The sequence below is a fragment of the Mixophyes fleayi genome, chromosome 2 (genome assembly GCF_038048845.1).
Source record: "Mixophyes fleayi isolate aMixFle1 chromosome 2, aMixFle1.hap1, whole genome shotgun sequence".
NCBI lineage: Eukaryota > Metazoa > Chordata > Amphibia > Anura > Limnodynastidae > Mixophyes > Mixophyes fleayi.
In genome coordinates this window covers 320727079-320745098 of record NC_134403.1, presented here as the reverse complement: position 1 = coordinate 320745098, position 18020 = coordinate 320727079, and the positions used below count along the sequence as shown (strand labels likewise).

General features: G+C 38.0%; 1 protein-coding gene across 1 annotated transcript in view; it reads right to left on the bottom strand.

Moving 5' to 3' along the window:
• Positions 1-9624: 9624 nt before the first annotated feature.
• Positions 9625-18020, bottom strand: part of MYL10 (myosin light chain 10) — a 39534-nt gene continuing 31138 nt past the window's right edge. The window contains exon 4 of the mRNA XM_075197827.1: positions 9625-9743. Within this exon, the coding sequence (XP_075053928.1) occupies positions 9625-9743 (119 nt within the window). The remainder of the gene's footprint in view (positions 9744-18020) is intronic.

Here is an 18020-nt window from a genome sequence, read left to right as displayed (position 1 = left end):
TTCACCTATAGCAGCCGCCAATGTTAGGGCTGACGGCAAAAATCATAAACTCGTAGAACAGGTAGCAGAGGTCTTCACCTATAGCAGTCGCCTTTCCCGTAGAGCTGAACGTGCTCACAGGTACTCGGATGCCCCCAGGACTTAAACTCAGAGTAGTACAAGTTTATAATCTTACCGTAGCGCAGGCGAGGGCCAGGAGGTAGAAACAGCGAAGTCCAAAACAGGCCGAGGTCAAAGGGTACAGCAGGCAGCGGTAGTGTGGTCCAGGCAGAGGTCAGGGCTGGCGACAAACAGCATATCCAGGTAACAGGCAGAGATCAGGGACACGAGCAATCAAACAGAGTCCAGTAAGTGAGCCAAGGGTCATACACAAAAGAATCAATCCAAACAGCAAGAGCAGAGGAGCAGAGAAAGAAGCAGGTCAGCAGCCAGAGTCTGAAGCTATAACCAGCAGGGAATGTAAGCCCTCCCTGCCTGAAATACCTGAAATGGCCAATGGGAGCTGGAGGCATGACAAGCAGCATTCCCCAGCTGGGGATTAACTAATTAATAGAAGATGTGCACACTCCCGGCTGTCCAGCTGGCCGGGTTGCGGCGGTAATGTACTGAGCGTCACCTCTGGTTTTTGTCCCAGACGTCGCCATGGCAACGGTTGGGACAAGAACCAGAGGTGACGCCCCGGTCGTCATGATGACGGCCGGGAAGCGACTGAGAGGACACAGTGAGTTGCGGCGGTGCCGAGCCGCCGCGACTCGTGACACTGAGATTGTATTTGTGTGTCATGTCGGTGTCATTTTTAGCACCTACTGCCGTTGTTGTGGTCTGTTGGAACTTGAAACATAATAAATTGTTGAGGAGTTTCTCCAAATCAATAAGGAAATGAGTTGGGGGTACCAGAAGTTGCCCCAGATTTGTCCTCAGTAAATTTTCTGATTTGAAAGACAAGACTATCGCTCCTTAGCGTTTAAGTCAGTTGCCTCCACCCCTAGAATTTTATTCAGTATTGCAATATTCAATAAAAAATTATAAATATCTAATTTTTAAAAGTTAAGTGTTAGATCTTACTGACCTGTGAAGAAATAATTTCTGTAATGTATTCAGGCCTTGATTTCTGGTAGCAGTACATAGGCCCGAGCCCAAGTTTTTCAAGGGCTATATATAAAACTTAATTCCAAAACAGAAAGAATTTACCCAAAACAAAACTGTGACCATGATCAAGACACATATTAAAGTAACAATTAATAATCAGTTACAGTTTATTTTATGTTTTATTTTTTTTACATATAAATTCAGCTTTTCTGTTTCTTTAACAATAAGTCAATAACGCAAATGCAGTTTCCTGGGGATTTATTTCTTCAATAGCCAAGTGCATCACTTAAGTTTCACTTGAGCAAGCTGTCAATAAAGGAAATAAAAATCTCCTGAAATATACTTAAGGGCAGAAAGATGCATTATTGTAGTTTGAAGATTGTGTTCTCTGTGCCTTCAAGGGATCACTGAGCGTCTTTCCTTTTCAATCAATATCTCTTTACGCTCAGTTCCCTATTGTCAATCATACTGCCGGTGGCAAACATGAAGTATTTCACAAAGCTTGGGTTCCCACCATTTCATACAGTGTTCTACATTTGTCTCTTGTTATTTCTCCAGGCTTTGTCTGAAACAGTGTCACACATAACTCATCCTTTATTGATTAGTTGGTAAATAAAGTGGTCCTTTTGATGTGTATCAAAGTTATTTTCTCCACAAGCTGCAAATGCATTTTTCTAACACTCAATAGAAAGCAACATGTGGTTAATATTGCAGAAATAGACTTTTTGATATAAGCGTTTGGCATAACAATTCTTATTTAGGAGGCTCTGTATCTTACCCCAGTTACTGTTGATTAATGGGAAAAAAACAAGAAGTGAGTTACTTAATCCATTAATCCAGTAATTGGTATGGTAAAACATAACCACCCAGCACTTAGTTGCTTCATACTGGTGTATTACATAAACGCCTTATGTAAAATCACTAATTACAGCTTTTTATTTAGAAATATAATATTATTGACAGATATTTGTATTTTTTGCAGTAAGATCACAGCAATTTTTTTAACTCTGGTATTATCAGATTTCATCAAAAAACGTGGGATTTTATTTATTCAGAAGTGAATACAACTTTTTTTTTATCTGCTGTGTTTGCAATAATTTTTAACTAAATATATATGTCATAGTGGCTAATTGGCTAGCACTTCTGCCTTACAGCACTGGGGTCATGAGTTCAATTCCCGACCATGGCCTTATCTGTGAGGAGTTTGTATGTTCTCCCCGTATTTGTGTGGGTTTCCCCCGGGTGCTCCGGTTTCCCCCTACACTCCAAAAACATACTGGTAGATTAATTGACTGCTAACAAAAAAAATTGTGTCTGTCTGTGTGTGTGTATGTTAGGGAATTTAGACTGTAAGCCCCAATGGGGTAGGGACTGATGTGAGTGAGTTCTCTGTACAGCGCTGCGGAATTAGTGGCGATATATAAATAAATGGCGATGATGCTGATAGTGGGCCTGATTCATCTTCAAATACAACCTGCATGCACAAACTGGAGTTTACATGTGCCCGTATTCAAATCCAAGTGGATATCAAGATACGTTTCCATTTGAGTCTGGGTACGCTCTGCCTAAATAGTACTTGTCATAAGCCAACAGACACAACAGACTGCAGGATACACACATACGTATGTGCAATATCAAGTCTCATCACAACGCATGCAAAACAACAAATGTATAGAAGAAACTACCAACTCATAATACTATAATTACTAATAAAAATAAGTGTTTGAAATTTTTCCCCATTTTTTTTACATTTAATACATAAATCAGGATGTTCTTAATGCATACTGTACATACGATCTGTTTTTTGCATGCACATGTTCTGTGCTATCTAGTGGCACATTTACGTATAGTTGTAATACACAGACTATGCTGTGACAGTCATCAATATCAGTCGGCACTTACACCTGCCATTTAGCTGGTGCAAATGATACAACTAAAATATACGTACTTAGGAGAAACGTAGAATTTGAATTGACCAATTCTGCGCTTAATGTACATTGCCTGGGTTCATCCGCCGTCCCGCCCTTCAAGACGTAGGCAGTAGTAAGTCTTATTTGTATTCAGACATTGTCACGATCTGCCTGCAGCATACTGCTTTGCCTGGCAGCTCCTGCCTCCTGGACTATCAGACTTTATCATTTGTGTTCATTTTATGTGTTAGCAGCAGTACCTCTGATCACCAGAGGTGCTGCTATTGTGCCTGTTGTGCTCCTAGTTCCTTAGGAGTTAACACTGCTTCATTCATTATCTCATGCACCTGGGTGTGTTCCATTTATACCTGTCTCTCCCAGCATTCAGGGCTGGTTATTGTTGTCCCATCCTGTTGTTCCTTTCCTCTGCTGTGCTTTTGGTTTTATGCTACCTGGATCTCTCCATATTACCACTTACCTTCATCAGCCATCTACCCGGTATTTATTCCTGCATATTCCTGTATATTCAGTATTCAGCAATAAACATTGTGTGTTTCCACCTCATTTCTGGCTCCTGAGCTGCACTTGTATTTGAACCGTGACAGACATGAATTGCATGCAATTGCATTTATTGGTGTAAAGTCCATTTCTTAGCATGCACAGAGCTATTTCATGCAAGTTACGGAACACAAAGGGTTTTACATTTGAAGATGAATCCGGCCACTGTGTCTTCTACAGTAGTTAACAAGAATTGTTACTGAGTAAGTTATGAATATAGGAAGGCCTGAGACCACACAGAACTATAAGATGATGTCTAATATTCTTACAGTATAGTCTACAATAGGGGCTGCATTATTCCTTATAATACACAGGGTTCAACTTGGAACATACCAATTTGTATAAAATGATTTAGTAGTGTTTTGCCTTTACTTCATTGAAAATAATTTATATTGCACAAGTGACAGCCCTAAGCACCAAATATAAGGACATATTTTATAAGAAGTTCTACAAATGTTAACAGAACTTTTGTAATAAGAGCAGATTTTGTGCCATTAAATTTTAACAAAAAAATTAAGGAATTCAAAAACACAGAATTGCTCAAACCTCAAAGAAGCATAAAATGAAACGAGCTCACAGCTCCAAGAAGCTTAAAATGTAGCAAATGTGTTGTAGTTGACTAGAAAAATCCACAGAGCTGTCAATGCATATGGAAATTACACTAATAAAATGGTGGGGTTAGCTTTATAAAAGGCTTTGTATAATGTACTATATAGCACCAAATCTACTGATTTTGGTGCTTAGAAAATGCCTCTCTCCTTCCAGTCCTTTAAGTAGTAACCTAGTAGAGAGGTCACAATGTGTAGTAACAGTATTAAGGGATGTTGTTAGTTGTTGGTCAGATAGTTTAAATGGAAGGAGTGGTATTCTGACTTTTCATTTAAACAAAGTGAGTTTTTGCCTAGAGCTATCAGGCCCTCATCCACTATGAAATATCCCACTTAGATATGTTGGTCGAAAAATTTTGAGATCCCTTTAGCAAGCCACATTGGCTGAGAAGATTAACCCCCAAGTAGGTGGCTTTGGGACACATGCGGGCCTTCGAGCCTTCATCTCTTTCCTTCTTTATGCCACATCCATCCTTTTCTCAGCTTTACGCTCCAATCCATTGAATTGTCAGCTTTGTTTATTATAACTTGTACAATTTGCTTATCTTCCATTACAATGCCTGCTGTTATGTTATTACAAAGTGGTGTCTCTTTCTTTGATTAAATGTATATTTGTAACTTATTGCTGAGACTTAGGGCTAGATTTACTAAGCGGCGGGTTTGAAAAAGTGGGGATGTTGCCTATAGCAACCAGATTCTAGCTTTCATTTATTTAGTACCTTCTACAAAATGACAGCTAGAATCTGATTGGTTGCTATAGGCAACATCTCCACTTTTCAAACCCGCAGCTTAGTAAATCTAGCCCTAAGAGTAATGAGTGGCCCTTGATGTGTTAGAGTTTGCCTATTACTACCTTAGCAGAAACACTATAAACAATAGCATTCTACCTTATATCAGCTTATATTATCTTCTTAAAGGATACGGTGTTCGTATGTCCCAGCTATATAATAGCATTGCCTTACAAATCCTAAAAACTGACGATTTAACCTTTTCTTAAGAAATTTTATACAATTCACTTAAGTAATTGTGTGCTAGGTGGGGCACAATGTCCCCTTACTTCCAGGAGTTATATGAAACATAAATAAAATTGATAAGAGCTGAATGATCATTCATTTTGGATGTACAGATAAATCTATGCATGCGCGGACCAGTAAAGATTTGTACACTGTTCAGAGTAAGTCGCTCACTTTTTAAATGACCCCAGTTGTATTTCCTCATTATATCCATGGAACAATATCAGGGGCGGAACTAGTTGACTTTTTTAGGGGGGCGATTTAGTCCCTGTCCCCTTTTTTTACCCGCACACTATGTGCAGGTCTGTGCAGGCAGAGACAGCCAGGCAGAGTATGTGGCCCCGCTGCTCTGATTGTGTTTAATACACACTCAGAGTGTCCGGTGGGATTCTCTGTCTGCCGACACAGACCTGTACATAATGTGCGGCTGCAGGCTGCACTCCTCTGCTGGGGAGAGCTTGCCCCTATCGCCCCTCACTTGAATCCACCACTGAAAAATATTACATATTTTACTAATTAAATAATAATACTAATAAAAGTGCTTTGCTCTGAATTCCCTTCCCCTCTAAGCAGAATGAATATCTTGATATCTTCAGAATGACTCCATATTATCTACTACCCATTCTTCCTTATGCCCTAGATTTCACCTAAACACTATTGTGTGTATATCTAAGACTTCCCCTAAACACTATTGTGTGTATATCTAAGACTTCACCTAAACACTATTGTGTGTATATCTAAGACTGCAACTAAACACTATTGCGTGTATATCTAAGACTTCCCCTAAACACTATTGTGTGTATATCTAAGACTTCCCCTAAACACTATTGTGTGCATATCTAAGACTTTACCTAAACACTATTGTGTCTATATCTAGGACTTCACCTAAACACTATTGTGTGTATATCTAAGACTTCACCTAAACACTATTGTGTGTATATATCTAAGACTTCAACTAAACACTATTGTGTGTATATCTAAGACTTCACCTAAACATTATTGTGTGTATATCTAAGACTTCCCCTAAACACTATTGTGTGTATATCTAAGACTTCACCTAAACACTATTGTGTGTATATCTAGGACTTCACCTAAACACTATTGTGTGTATATCTAAGACTTTACCTAAACACTATTGTGTGTATATCTAAGACTTCACCTAAACACTATTGTGTGTATATCTAAGACTTCACCTAAACACTATTGTGTGTATATCTAAGACTTCACCTAAACACTATTGTGTGTATATCTAAGACTTCACCTAAACACTATTGTGTGTATATCTAAGACTTCACCTAAACATTATTGTGTGTATATCTAAGACTTCACCTAAACACTATTGTGTGTATATCTAATCTCTCTCCTCTAATTTCTTTCACCTATAAGAACAAGGGACCAATTATAATCTCCTCCAAGAGTCAGGACATTGTACCTTACACTACCAAGAACTACCCAAAATGAAGCTCAAACACTATGGAGCTTCACAGTCATTTAGAATCATTCCCACTGTTTAAAAAAAACCTTTTCACAAACGTCACCATACTGAATCTGTCTCTTCATAAACAGAACTTGTGTCAGCTGGTCTCTGTGAGAGTTAATGGATGAATCCTCTGAGTCAATATGCAATTCTTAGCCACTAATACCATAATATGCACAAGGGATAGAAGCAAACTGGCATTCTCATTGGAAACATGCTCATTTGAGTTATAATGGAAAATACCAGCATTGGGTCATTGTGAAGGTCAGCTTTAGTCACCCTCTGCATATAATCCAATATATAAAGAATTAATCAAACTATGCTTGACGGTGGCAGGAGACTGGGGCAGTTTAGTATACAGTATCTTTCTCAAGTGACAAATTAAAGGCATAAAAAACAGAGTTGTTATGACATCCAGAGAAGGGTACGACAATGCAATTTACATTACCTAGAGTATAAGATAAATATTTAGTTAGATTTAGTACCTATTTAAAATGTACTGATCATCTCAGTATTTCAAACTCCTATGAACTATCGACACTACTTTGGTCCCCCTATCTCATTAGTATCCCAAGTTCCTACAAAATTAATAGACTGAATATTGGTTCAGTCTAAAAATTGGCTGCCCCTACTGATTTTAGGCGATGGTACACTTTAAAAATGTACTGTTTTCATGTCTGACAGATGTATGATGTCAGACATGTGTATGAATTCTGAAGTCTTGCATTCATATAGAGTTCAAATAGATTGATTGAGCATACTCTTCATATTAGAATTTCAGATTGCAAGTTCTAAATGTTCCTTTAGTTTACATGTGTCCTACAGAATATTTGTCGTAAAGAATAAGAGATGGTCAATCGTATCACTTCCCACGCGCATCAATGAGCCTTGGGCATACATGACCCTGTCTTCGGTTCACTGGTTGCCCTTCCTTGGACCACTTTTGGTAAGTACTAATCACTGCATACCGGGAACACCACACAAGACCTGCCGCTTTGGAGATGCTCTGACCCAGTCGTCTAGCCATCCCAATTTGCCCATTGTCAAAGTCACTCATTTCCTTACGCTTGCCCACTTTTCCTATGTCAGTGTGCTCTATGTGATAAATATTTTTTATTTTGTGTTGTTTTTTACATTCCTGCCTTGTTTGCACTTGCCAATATTTGTTATACAACACACTCTGACAAAAATGTAAACGTTTAGCAATGAAATTTGCATACTTTTGTCACCATGGTTGGCAAGATATTATTGTGTTTTTATGGTACAATTACATATACTATTATTGCTGCTGTTGTTATTATTATTATTTCTGTAGTGTTTGCTGGCATTTTTATTAGCATGAAGACTTCAAAAAGCATTAAGCAATATGCATATTATAATTAGATGTATTATCCTCTCTGAATCACATCTCTTCCCTCTGCTTTAAAGAAATGTCTGCCAATTCTGTGCTAGCTAATGATCTGTGTTAAATCATGTAAGAAGATTACATAACAAGCTTCTTACAATTAATGCAGCTATGACAAACAAAGCTGGATTAAACAAAAAACACCTGTCTGTCCTCTATTACTATTTTGGCCAACTGTATATATATATATATATATATATATATATATATATATATATATATATGTGTATATATAGTTATATATACAGGGATTGGCTTTAAAATATAGCCTATACATATATAGGGTATATTTTATAAAATACTGTATTTTATTACATAGACTATATATATATACAGATATATATATATATATATATATATATATATATATATATATATAGTTACATATACTGGAATTGTCTTTAAAATATAGCCTATACATATGGCTATGTCCAAGATACAGACAAAATTCGCCACACAAGAGGTCACACCTGCTATTTTTTTATATCCTGTACCTATTTTTGAGATTGTTTTTAATGGTTAAGTGCATGATTTGGAAGGTTAGATTGCAGCAACTGCAGGATGAGAAATGTAGTTCCTGTTGATGGGAAGGAACTGGGTGAATCAGATTGTTCCTTGCTGAATGTAGGCTAGATGAAGTTATGCTCTTAACATAGATGCATATTTTAGAGTTTCTGATGAGGGTTAAAATATTCAAGTGCGTGTTAAGGGGATGGAGAGTGTGTATCTTGGGGCCTCTCAGGTTTAGCGGGAAGACACAGATCCTTTTTCCCCCTGGATATCCTCAGAGGTTGCAGAGATTGGGTCTTTGGCCATAATATCTACTGGGTGTCTTTTCAAAGTGAATATTATACACTAAAACACATTTACAAAGGAGATATACCAAAACCAATATAATAAAAGCATAAAGAGTACAAATGTGACTCATAAAATAAAGAAAGTCGGAATGTCCACTCTCTCTATTATAAAACAGAACTAATAAACAATAACAGATTAAAGAATAATATACAAGTAATCAGCACATTTAATTCCTACTATTACAATGATGTCTGCAAGAATGTTTGTGTGATGGAATCTGCACCGTGGATTTGTCAGGATAAGTGTGTCATATAAAGGATTACGGTCAACTTATCACTGTTGTATATCCATTTGATGCAAGTACATATAGCACAATACTGCTGCTAGGCAAACGTTGACCACTATGGCACATTATGTTTGCTTTCCACATGGACAGCAATGAAATATGCGACATGCAGATGAGTAAACCTCCAATAATATACCACCAGCTCAGGCTGCTTTGATGGTGACCATCAGAAAATAACGCAGAGATTGGCTTTTATCATGGCCATGTAATCCATTGCTGTATATGGCACAACATAGTAATGAAGACATCCCTAGACTATGGTATCTACCAGCAGATTACTTGTGGCACATTCTGTTTTGGGCATAGCACCTCTCCTGAATAAACTGTCATCTGGAAAAATCATTAGTCAAACTTTATAAATGAAAATAATTATTTGATCTGTTATTAAATGTGAAGCATATTGACTATATCTATCCGTATCTACATGACCGTACCTTTCAGTTTTTCACCAAACATTGTAAGGAAGATAGTGAAATTAATAGGTCCTGGTGCCTCCTTGACCATGTCATCAAGCTCCTCACTCTTCACATTAATCCGACCTGACGAAGAACAAAAGACCATTAACACTCAATAATACAATGCAACTAAATACTTACTAGTGATGGACTGGAAATGTATTTCACTGATGAGTTTCTCTTTCCTATAAGTTTCATTTAAGCCTATCCACTAGTGAAGCGATTGGACAAAGGCTGCCCCTATCAAACTGTACTGCTCATGCTCCAGCAGCAAATGTGCTGCTAAATACAAATGGAAGAAATCTGGTCTAAATGTTTCCTAAATCACAAATTACAATTTCATGACTTTAACTCTGCCGTCAAAATTGTTTCTCTTCAATTGCATCTTCGCAAACCTCAGATCCTGGCCCCCTGTTTTCCCCATTTGTTTCCGACTAATCCTACTTCACTTGACTCAACAACAGCATTTAGTGGCCAAGACATTGACACAATCAGAGACGTCAATGTGCTCGCACCAACCTGCATCTCCATCCTCAACTTTTTCAGCACAGTGTAAGGATTTCACTTGGAGTGAGTACATTACTTCCTTTCTTGTGAGAAGTGCTCAATTATTTATGTAGTATATAGTGTCTTTTTAAAAGTGTAAGCTGGTTTCATTGTATTTTTTATGACAATTTAAATACCTTGTTTTACATTTCCTTGGAAGTCGTTTTCCATCATAATATTGCAGAGTAGTTTCATTCAGAAATAATGTCAAAGTTTGTCTCCCTCCTGTTTCAAGGTTTTCTTGGGGATGTTTGTTCTAGGTGTTTGTGAGAAACTAGTACAGGTTTTAAGTAAAGTAGACTCTATGATAAGTAATGATTGCGGTGAGACTTTATACTTTATGGGCTGTGTACCCGGCAATTGTGTGCGTTAGATGGGTTTTGTGTATGTTGTAGAAGGTCATAAGGTATGCTGAGTAGCAGAATGCACTAATATAGTTAAATATGAACTTGTATTTTTGTTATATTTTGTATATTTTGTTTATTTTGTTTTTTAACCAAATGTAATTTTAGTTTTAAAGGAACTAACACATAGTGAAACACCCAAGCCTCCTGTCTTACTTCTACACCCCCATAATTTAGAAGCTGGAGTGACAGGAAAATAATTTTTATCATCCTGCATTGCACAAATTGGACTAAGATAAACTCTAGTAAACAAAACAATGTCAGTAGCAGATTAGATACATTTTGCGAAGATTGGGAGACACTCAGGAATTGAAGACTTGGGGCTAGATTTACTAAGATTTGTGTTGGGTGGCGGTTTTAAACTGCCACACATGGCTGGTGGTTTAGTGATCCAAACCACTGCATTTACTATAGGATGGTTTGAGGCTGTGATGTAAAATGGCTGGCGATGTGTGGTGGATTGAAAACAGCTAAGCTAATAGTTTTGTTCAAACCACCGACGTTTTGGTTAAAGCTGCCATCAAAAACACCATCCAAAAGACATGTTTTTCAATATCTGCTTCTGAATGTCTTGATTACTCAAACATGCTGTTTGAGCTATTTTGCCATTCAGAACATAAGAAGAAGCACCATTGACATTTAAATTATTGGGGCAATCAATATTTATTGATAAAGGAGCAAAACTATTTTAAAACTAACTTATAGGGGAAAAATATAATTTTCATTATATTGAGACAAAATTATTGAATTATTATATTATTCAGGCACTATGTAATGCCCCATTGTGCATCATAAATAATTATATCCACCATTAACAATCAGTTCATATTATTATATATTCACAGTTCCCCCATAATTTAATACAATAATAGTGTCCACTTAAAATAAAAAATAAAAAAATTACCCCTATAAGTTAGATATTAATTAATTTTGCCCCTTAATCAATAATGATTGCCCCAATAATTTAATTGTGAAAGGGCCACCTCTTTAATTTTGGTCGTTTGGATGTCGGTTTTGCAAATCCCAGCTTAGTAACTCTGGCGGTTTGTATGGTCATCATTGTTAAAATCAGAATGGCGATTTGTAAAGTGGTTGTTTTGTAAGATGTCAATTCTGTCTGTTTTAATGGGGGTTTAGGCTTTAGTAAATCCGTCTGTTTTAAAACCACCAGAAAAATCGACGAAAACACCTTCAGTAAATCTAGCCCTTGTTGACTCTGGTCCTCAAGTTGTAGTTGCAGCTTTTGTGAATGGTCCTTTGCCACCTGTCAAACCCAATTTGACATGCAGGTCACGGCCCTCATGGTTTTCGGTGTGACAAGCTGATAGGGCAGAAGGCAATAGGAAGCGTTAAGGAATTTGGATAAGTAACAGCCTGACAGAGAAGGTACAAAATCAGTAGGTAGAAGAATTGTGAGGGCAATGTAAGGTCAGTGTCACAGGCAGAGTTTCAAGGTCAAGAAAAATATAGAGCACGGGTACACAGGAAATCCTATGAAAAAAATATCACAAGGAATGCTGTAGTAAAGGAGGCCTAATACTCTGCTACCATACTGTGTACAAAGCTGGTTTAAATAGTATAGACAATTTAAATTAGGTGGGCACTTTGACATTAGTGGTCACATGATTAGTTTTATAAGAGAAGCATTTCCACGTGGTCACCACTAGGGGTAACAGAGCATGGAGGAGAGAAGACTACCTAATGGCTGGAGCACAAACTCAGTAAGTGGGCCTTAGCGCCTGGTCCATCGTGTAACAATATTTCTAATCTATCCTTGGCTCACCCTTATGAGTCCTACTATAGTGCTCCAGGCTTTTGATTATTAAATTACCCTATACCCTTTACACTTTTCTGCCGTGGAGGGGATAATTTTGTATCAGGAATATTGACCCATAATAATGGTGATAAACACTGTCCTATAGCTTACTACAGCACACTGCTTAATCCTGTGGTACATGCATTTTCATGCTTTATTAAAGCTTTAAGTTTGCTGCTGCTCTGTTGGTAGTTTCTAATATTATTTTAGGATCTGCACTCACTATTGCTGTCCCTCATGTTATTCTGAGCTAAAAAACAATATGTTTCAGATGCAAGGCTCCCTGTATGAGCCTTTACTCCTTTCCTCAACTCATGTTTCTATCTCCAAATGCTCTGTGTATAATAATGCCTCACATCTGCCATCTCTGTATTACCATGTAGCATATGACTGCATTCAGGTCCCCTCTCACCTCACTTCACCAATTTTACTCTTGATAAAAAGGATGATTCCAAATCAAGGTGTCACCTCTGTTGTCAACTGGTGAGTTGGGTAAAACAGATGCACACTTAGGCACAACATACCCTTGATTGCACCTACTGCACCAAAAGCCATTGGGAAAAATATTTATTTTTAAGTGAATCAAGTTGAACAGCAACATAAATAAAGTAGTTTCTTTCAGTCCTCACACAATATTGCTGCATCCGGTGAAGAATAAATATGCTCTAGTGGACATTACCTTTACAAATACAAGTGATGATGATTACGGTGAAATTGTGATTCTTCCAGCTCAATTACAGTACCCTAATTATTTAATTCTGATGTGACACGCATGTCCTGTTTACCTGCCAAACCTATGTCGACTGTATCATTTCACCACTTACATAATACCTCTTCTTTGCTGAATGGAAAATTAGTGTTAACCAAGGAGTTGATGGCCATTAAGTTTCTGGAATTGATCAGCATTTGAAGAGCAGATGAAATGTGTTTAGTCTTTGTGGAATTGGTCGTTATCTTTTCATGAAGGTCATGCCTCAGCTTTATAGTCAATCTTGTTGACCAGAGACTGTTGACATCCAACAGCCATGAAAACCAATTAACCACTGACATGTGGAGTAATAGGAATGGTGGTGGCTACTATATGACAGCACCTGCCCCCTGGACAACTACTCCAAGCTTCCAGAATGAAATGGGGCAACGTGGGCAGAGGTGGCAAAAAATACAGCATCAACAACCACAGGCAGTAGCAACAAGCCATGGTCAACTTCCTCAACATCATCCACAGCAACAATTAATTAGGCAGCATTATGCAGGTATTGCAGAAAAGTCCCATTTGGATGTCTTGACAATATTACAAAATGTGGGTCTAAATCCCTGGGCACAGCAATGAATGCATGCATCAGAGTCAACTGAGCCATATTTCTTTGTTCTACTCATTTCCACAATCCTTTTGCAACTCGACTGATCTTAAAGTGTCAAGATGTGCAAATGATTTTGTCTACTTAATCAATTCTACACAGCCCGAAACAACCTACATACACTCCAGGTTTGGGAAAAAATTGCCATGGTAAAAATGATGAAGGCCCCTATCAGATAGAATAACACGTTCAACATGCTTGTTCAGCTTCAACGACTATGTCATGGGGCTGAAAGGAAGAACATATGCAGCAAGACATTGAAACTAGTAAAACAAAACACCAATATAATATCAAAACCAAAACAAAATTAAATCTGTGATGCATATGCAAATTTTCAATTAAAAAATCCCAGACAGAGAGCACTGTGGTTAAGTGGTTAGCACTTCTGCCTCACAGCACTAGGGTAATGAGTTCAATTCCCAATCATGGCCTTATCTGTGTGGAGTTTGTATGTTCTCCCTGTGTTTGCATGGGTTTCCTCTGGGTGCTCCGGTTTCCTCCCACACTCCAAAAACATACTGGTAGGTTAATTGGCTGCTATCAAAATTGACCCAAGTCTCTCTCTCACGGTCTGTGTGTGTGTGTGTGTGTGTGTGTGTGTGTATATTAGGGAATTTAGACTGTAAATTCCAATGGGGCCGGGACTGATGTGAATGAGTTCTCTGTACAGCGCTGCGGAATCAGTGGTGCTATATAAATAAATGGTGATGATGATGATGATGGTGACATATCTGTATCAGAACTCCTCAAAGTGCACCAATGTTAAACATTATCAGGAAGAAATGGAAGGAAAGTAGAATAATTTCAATGGAGGCAGAGTTTGATGTAATTCAAGTTGATTCTCAATTGAATAGTGAATATTGAGATTCAGGAATAGGAGCTGAAGACAAAAGCAACTCAGGTCCTTTTAGAGGCTTTCCGGTGGTCACCTGTGACCCCAAAAAAGAGAAGAATGGCAGTGTAGTACATGTACAAGTGCTGTTATAAGACATGTGGTAACATCTGAATACTGATAACCTGTTTGGAAACACTTTAACCAAGTGTAAACCATGATTGTCATGGTGTACACAACATTATACATTGATTCATCCAAGCAAGCAAAATTGAATATCTTTGACATAATCTATTGCTTCCAATCCCTTTCTAGCCCTGTGTTTTCCATGCTAATGATGATGATGACTGCGGTGTCTCTAACAAGCTCACTCTCCTCTGTGATTCTCACATGCCTCATCTGCAATACTTTTGGAAGATCCAGGAGATTCCTCTATCAAGGTATCAGGGGGCCACTAATTCCCAGGTGCCTTCCTGATATTCCAGAAGCATTACAGATGAAGGATTTGAAATCACAAAGTCATGCACATGCTGTCTGGTGATGCAACCTATTCCATTCTGCACACTCAGACTCAGAGATAGGATCAGAAAGGTCAGTCTGAAATAGGGATGTGCACCGGCGACTTTTGAGGTCTCGTGTTTTGTGTTTTGGATCCGGATTTTCGCTATTTTTGGGGTTCGGATTTGTCTCGCAAAACACTTGACGAAAGGTCTCGGTTCGGATTTAAGGTTTTGGATTCGGATTTTTTTTGGAAAAAACATAAAAAGTTTAAAAATCAAATTTTTGGGCTTATTTTCACTCCTATGCTATTAGTAACCTCAATAACATTCAATAACAAGCATTTCCACTAATTTACAGTGTATTCTGAACACCTCACAATATAGTTATTAGTCCAAAACGTTGCAACAAGGTATCTTTCTGGACTGCGTAGAGGAGTGGGTCACCACAATATATATTAAAAACCCTGAACTTTTATGATTCGCACCAATAAATGTACCTGGACTGCGTAGAGGAGTGGGTCACCACAATATATATTAAAAACCCTGAACTTTTATGAATCGCACCAATAAATGTACCTGGACTGCGTAGAGGAGTGGGTCACCACAATATATTAAAAACCCTGAACTTTTATGAATCGCACCAATAAATGTACCTGGACTGCGTAGAGGAGTGGGTCACCACAATATATATAATAAGAAAACCATCAACTTGTTTGATTCGCACCAATAAATGTACCTGGACTGCGTAGAGGAGTGGGTCACCACAATATATTAAAAACCATCAACTTGTTTGATTCGCACCAATAAATGTACCTGGACTGCGTAGAGGAGTGGGTCACCACAATATATATAATAAGAAAACCATCAACTAGTTTGATTCGCACCAATAAATGTACCTGGACTGCGTAGAGGAGTGGGTCACCACAATATATATTAAAAACCCTGAACTTTTATGAATCGCACCAATAAATGTACCTGGACTGCGTAGAGGAGTGGGTCACCACAATATATATAATAAGAAAACCATCAACTTGTTTGATTCGCACCAATAAATGTACCTGGACTGCGTAGAGGAGTGGGTCACCACAATATATATAATAAGAAAACCATCAACTTTTATGAATCGCACCAATAAATGTACCTGGACTGCGTAGAGGAGTGGGTCACCACAATATATTAAAAACCCTGAACTTTTATGAATCGCACCAATAAATGTACCTGGACTGCCTAGAGGAGTGGGCACTGGGCACCACAATAAAATATATAAAAAACCTTCAACAGGTCTGCATTACACTACACATACGGCTGCTCCTCCATCCTCTCCATCATATACATGTTGGAGTTTTAGCGTGTGACAACCTCTTGTTTTTGATAATGTCAGTGCATTTTGAATATTTTTCAATTTGCCCCACACCACTGAATGTACTTTATCTATGATACGCATCTATCTATCTTGACTGCGTAGTGTGGTGGCCCCGGTACACAATTTGGTACCGAGGCCACAATATAATTAAAAAACCCTCCACGTGTCAGAATTCCACCAAACAAGTATCTGGACTGCGTAGTGGGGTGGCCCCGGTACCCAATTTGATACCGGGGCCACAATAAAATAAATACACCCTCCACGTGTCAGAATTCCACCAAACAAGTATCTGGATTGCGTAGTGGGGTGGCCCCGGTACCCAATTTGATACTGGGGCCACAATACCTCCTCCAAACATGGTACAGACAATTCGTCATTGAGATCCCATCAAGTATGTTAAAGACAGACAGGGTCCAAGTGTTATTGGTTGACTTTGTAAACCAAAAAACTGTCCCTGTTGCACATAGTCGTGCAATGAAGACTGACTTTTTCATTTAAAGGCACCATCTTTCAAGTGTAGTGTTTGTAAGTCTAAGTCATATTATACTTTTGGTAAAATTGGTTTATTTTGTTCCTCTTTATGGTAACTACTAATAGAATTAAAGTATTAAATAGAAGCGGCAGTTCCTCTTTATGGTAATTAGTAATAGAATTAAAGTATTAAATAGAATTAAAGTATGAAATAGAATTAAAGTATTAAATAGAATTAAAGTATGAAATAGAATTAAAGTATTAAATAGAATTAAAGTATGAAATAGAGTGGTATAGAGTTGTAGTGTGGTATAGATAGAGTGGTCCCCACAATATAATAATAAAACCCTCAACTGGTCTGAATTCCACCAAACAAGTATCTGGACTGCGTAGTGTGGTGGCCCCGGTACACAATTTGGTACCGAGGCCACAATATAATTAAAAAATTGGGCATCAACTGTCACCGTTGTTTAATATCTGATACACCTAAATATGGACTGCACAGTGGAGTGGCCCCGGTAGTAAATTTGGTGCCGGGGCCACAATACCTCCTCCAACTTCCAAGTGTAGTGTTTATAAAGACAGACAGCGTCGAAGTGTTATTAGTTGGCTTTCTTAACCCTAAAATTGTCCCTGTTGCAATTATTCGTGCAATGGACAGTTACTTTTTTATTGAAAGACTCAAGCTTTCAAGTGTAGTGTTTATAAAATATAAACAACAATACAGTAGTTTTAGAGCACGTCAATACCTCTTGTTTTAAATTATGACACGGCATTTTACTTTTGGTTTAATTTCTTGAATTTTTTAAAATTTGGTTTTACTTTTTGAACATGGCAAACGACTGTTGATTGGTCATATAATGCCAAAAAAAAAGTTCCAAGATGGAATTGTCCTTGGGCCCTCACACCCACCCTTATGTTGTTGAAATAGGACATGCACACTTTAACAAACCAATCATTTCAGCGACAGGGCCTACCAAACAACTTTGGCTGAAATGATTGGTTTGTTTGGGCCCCCACACCAAAATAGCTATTCATCTCTCCCTGTACAGACTAAACAGGCTCTACTGA